Raw genomic sequence first — 4,126 nt, 5'->3', positions numbered from 1 at the left:
GCACTCCGCTCCTCACGTCGCTACTGCGTCACTGCGATACTCTGTTATCCTTGTGGTATGTAAAGTGTCTGTAACCCTGTGATATGAGAGAGAGGGCCTACGCCCAATAAACCTATGCGTCTATGACCCATGGACCCTTTGTGTCCTCATTTATAGAGTAACCTCATGACCTGGTTGAATCCGTGCCTCACCTAATGTTATCCACTAAACTAATCCACTGAACCACCCGTTCTATTCATGAACTACCTGGCTATCCTTACGCCTCGCCTGTCTGACGCAGCGCCTGGCGACACCTGGCGACGAACCCTTGACCCCTCTCCCCGCACCTGCGCTCGCGCCCTCGCCCGCGTCGCGTGGTGCGTTAGACAAGATTCAACACGTTTCAGCATGCAAGCGTGATTGGCTGAGCGATTAGCGAAGCCTATTACTCCGTCTGGTCGGAAAAATCTTTGTCTGTCTGTCTGTGTGTCTGTGTATCTGTCCGCACGTAAACTCGAAAAAAATTAAGCTAGCGACCTGGGATTTTCAGGGTCGTTTTGTGTCATAATAAGACAGGTCGAGTTCGAAGATGAGCATTCTAGCTCAAAAATTGGATTTTTAAATAATCAACAAGCAGGCCCGCCCTTCCGCAGTTGACTCTGCGGATAGCCCGACTTCCCTTGCAAATGTTATTCGCCGGGAACAAGTCCCTTCAACGACTTTAACACTCAATGAACGAATTAAAAGTTTCAGGGTAGTTTTAGACCATTTAGAAATACACAGTTCTTCCCAAAACTTCTTTGCCACAAGATTTAGATCACAGTACCCCGTTTTACTTGATAAAACAGATCTGTTGCTCTTTCAAACTTTCGCGGAATGCACTCTGCAATATCCCATGATGCTTTGCGCACAAAATATGGGGGCTTAAGGGAGACATTGGGAGAAAGACGGTAATACCACAGAGTAGCAGCAAAGTTCATATAAACATACATTATTATTTATTTAACAACAAAATGCATTAAGTTGCACAGTCTTGGCCTGCTCAATCAATATGATGTAAGCGAAAATAAACAAAAAAGTGAATATATATGTCCAAAGATCTCCCATGTGAAACTACAGTATTATGACGTCATCCACCAGTTCTCGCATACCGCCTCAAATTTCAAAAGACGCCGAACGTAGAACCGTCCTGAAAACATCCGGATGTCGTTATGACTAGGTAGAATTGTAACGGCTGCAGCAATGTCGCTGAAACTTCACGATACCTTTTTTTCCTATGAAGAATTTGCAGGAAAACTAGAGGAGTATTGTGCAAAGCACAATGATGTGGTATTTGTCGTAAGTTCGTCAAAAAAAGTGGGACTGGTGAATTCTAGACTGGCGGACTGGGAGAAGCATAAGGCCTGGGATGAGGCCCTCAAGTACAAGACGTTCACTCTTCAGTGCAAACAAGGCAAGTCACGAAAGAGCGAAAGCACTGGAGACCCAATCAAAGGTATGTCAAGCAAATCATCAATTCAGTTTTTGGATGTTTTTATTAGTTTCTATAGTTCTGCACATGTAAGCGTTTTGATGCCCATGCCCATTGCCGTAGGTCTCTAAAGTTGAACTGTCCTGTTTTCATAACATTAACATGTTCCCTGCGGCAAAATTTTAGTGCCTATGGTTTAACATGGGAGCGTGACCACATAGTGGTCACGCCGCAGGGAACGTGTTAACTGCCGAAAGAGGACTACCCCAAAGACTAAGAATTGACGGCCTGAACCTGAACCACAATCATAAGACCAATAAAGGATATAATGCGCTTCTGCCAGAAAATAGGCGGCCTGATGAAGTTGAACTTCAAAAGATTGAAGAGCAAATTGACATTCGGGGGCAACCATTGGCCATAAGGGAACAGTTTTGCAAGGATACTGGTAAAGCTATGACAGCGAGGGACTTTGCCAACATCAGGCGAGTTATAACATAATACAGAGTGAATAAGAGTAAACTCACTTCCTAATTTTATAAAAGTCAACTATTTTCTTTAAATACTTCGGCTTGTATAGGCTCAGGCATTCAATATTGCTGCTCTAGTTACAATAGACTTTCTTCTTTTGCTAATCTAGGCAGAAGAAAAAGAAGAAAAGTTTGGAAAGGAGAAGTGAAACAGAGGATGTGCTAAAGGAATTAAAATCAATTCTGAATACAGAAGGTGCTGAATTCATAATAGGTTACAGAAATGAGGACTCTACTATTTTTGAGAGAAATCATGCACATGCTGATGACTGCCAAAAAAGAAATTGCTTACATCTACATTCAAACGGCTAAAATGAAGGAAGATCTCAAAAAATACCCGGAGGTTTTTGGAATGGATACTACTTATCAGCTAAACAAAAACAATATGCATTTGGTAGTGATGAAATGCATTGACAATAACAAGATTGGAAGAACAGTGGCGTACTGTTTAATAGCAAGAGAGACATCTGATGTATTGCAGAGCACTTAGACCCATTTCAAAGCTCTAAATCCTGAGGCTGCCCAAAATATGAAGACAGTCCTTGTGGACAAGGACTATAAGAAAATTGCAGGCATCCGAACAGTTCTTCCACATGTAAATGTCCACCTATGTCATGTTCATGTCATGAGGACTTTTAAAACTTCACTCAATGAAAAAAAAGTGAAAAGTAAGACAGAATCTCTCAACATTCTGAAGAAGATGAGTGTGAGTGGTTCAAAAGTTGAATCTGATGAACAATATGAAAATTTGAAGAAAATTTCTAATGAAGCCTTTGTTACCTATTTTGACAAGAACTGGAAGGACATAGATGAATGTTGGATTTTGTATGTCAGAAATGAATCTCTGAGCCTTGGCGTGACTGACACTTATCATGTTGAGTCACACAATGGCAAGATTAAGCTGTTGGTGTCCAAATGTGGTACTGTAGGTGAGCTGATTAGGTCTCTTATGCTGCTGGAAAGAAACTCCAATTTTGAAAGCATGTATAAAGACTTCCGAGAAAAAGCCACCAGAGCCTACATTACCAACATTCCTGATGAACCCGAAATGGATGAGATCATGGCAAAATTTGCACTTTGGCCAGCAACTTTGCTTGTTGAAGAGTGGAAAGAGTCAAATAATGACACTGAAGAAGAAGCACTTGTTTTCGAAGGTACATGCTCTTGCCCATTCAACAGCAAATTTGGCTTACAACACTGTAGGCATATTTTTCGCTCAAGAAGAATGGCTGGTAAGCAATCTCAGCAATGTGTCCAGAACTTTCTGTTTTTTTTTTTAAGGCAATCCAACATTTTGTGTTTTACTATATTTTATTACAGGCCTCAGTCTATTGGATATGGAATTAGTGCCTGTCAGATGGAGAGAACCCACTTTTATACCTGAAGAGCCTCTCTCAACACCACTAAATCAAGCTGGTCAAGCTTCAGGGGCAGGATTCATGGTTGAGGTGGAGTCTGAAGTTACTGCACCGAAAACACATAATGAAAGGTACCTACAAGCCAAAGAAATCTGCCTCAGGATATCTTCACTACAAGCCAATACCGGTGGTGCACAATATATATCTGGAATAAAAGCAATTAAGAAATTGGAAGCTATCCTACGTAGAGGCGATGAAACTATTGTTACTGTTGCAGGTTTGTATTTTGTATTATGATTTCTTTATCTGTACCAATTTGTCACTACTTTAAATATGTTCTCTTATTACTTTAAAATATTTCAGGAGAGACTACATGCAACAATAATGACAACAATACCCAAGAGGAAAATATGATTTCCAGAGATGATCCGCCCGAGATGATCTGCGAATAACATTTGGAAGGGGCGGACGGCTATCCGCAGGTGTACCTGCGGCAGGGACCACTGCGGATAACCACCTCCACTAATCAAGCACATGATAGGCCATCATTGGCTGAGCGATAGCGAAGCCTATTACTCCAGTGATGATCAAAAAGTTTCGCGTCTGTCTGTGTGTCTGTTTGTCTGTAATCACGATAACTCGAGAACGGTTTGAGCTAGGTACCTGAAATTTTTAGTGTAGCTTTGTATCATAAAAAGCAAGAACTGTATTGATTTTTAGCCCTCTAGCTTAAAAATTGGCCTGTCAAAAAAATCAAAAACAAAAAACCCCAAATATTACTTTTAATTTTT

At 41.0% G+C, this 4,126-nt stretch overlaps 1 protein-coding gene across 1 annotated transcript; it reads left to right on the top strand.

The window, feature by feature from the left end:
- Positions 1–2,943: 2,943 nt before the first annotated feature.
- Positions 2,944–3,830, top strand: LOC127749468 (uncharacterized). The gene is made up of 3 exons (XM_052267693.1): positions 2,944–3,209; positions 3,298–3,612; positions 3,699–3,830. The coding sequence occupies exons 1-3, from the start codon at positions 2,960–2,962 to the stop codon at positions 3,785–3,787; spliced, it is 654 nt and encodes a 217-aa protein (XP_052123653.1). The 5' UTR covers positions 2,944–2,959; the 3' UTR covers positions 3,788–3,830.
- Positions 3,831–4,126: the final 296 nt, after the last annotated feature.

Source organism: Frankliniella occidentalis, unplaced genomic scaffold (assembly GCF_000697945.3).
Source record: "Frankliniella occidentalis isolate FOCC.00 unplaced genomic scaffold, Focc_3.1 Scaffold57, whole genome shotgun sequence".
Taxonomy (NCBI): Eukaryota; Metazoa; Arthropoda; class Insecta; order Thysanoptera; family Thripidae; genus Frankliniella; species Frankliniella occidentalis.
This window is presented reverse-complemented; position numbering and strand designations above follow the sequence as displayed.

What these genes read in the sequence shown, in the direction of transcription:
- LOC127749468 (XM_052267693.1), top strand. Translation starts at nt 2,960, where the DNA reads ATGTATAAAGACTTCCGAGAAAAAGCCACCAGAGCCTACATTACCAAC. An exon ending in TCGCTCAAGAAGAATGGCTG is followed by an intron (nt 3,210 to 3,297) that starts GTAAGCAATCTC and finishes ATTTTATTACAG; the next exon opens with GCCTCAGTCTATTGGATATG. An exon ending in AACTATTGTTACTGTTGCAG is followed by an intron (nt 3,613 to 3,698) that starts GTTTGTATTTTG and finishes AAAATATTTCAG; the next exon opens with GAGAGACTACATGCAACAAT.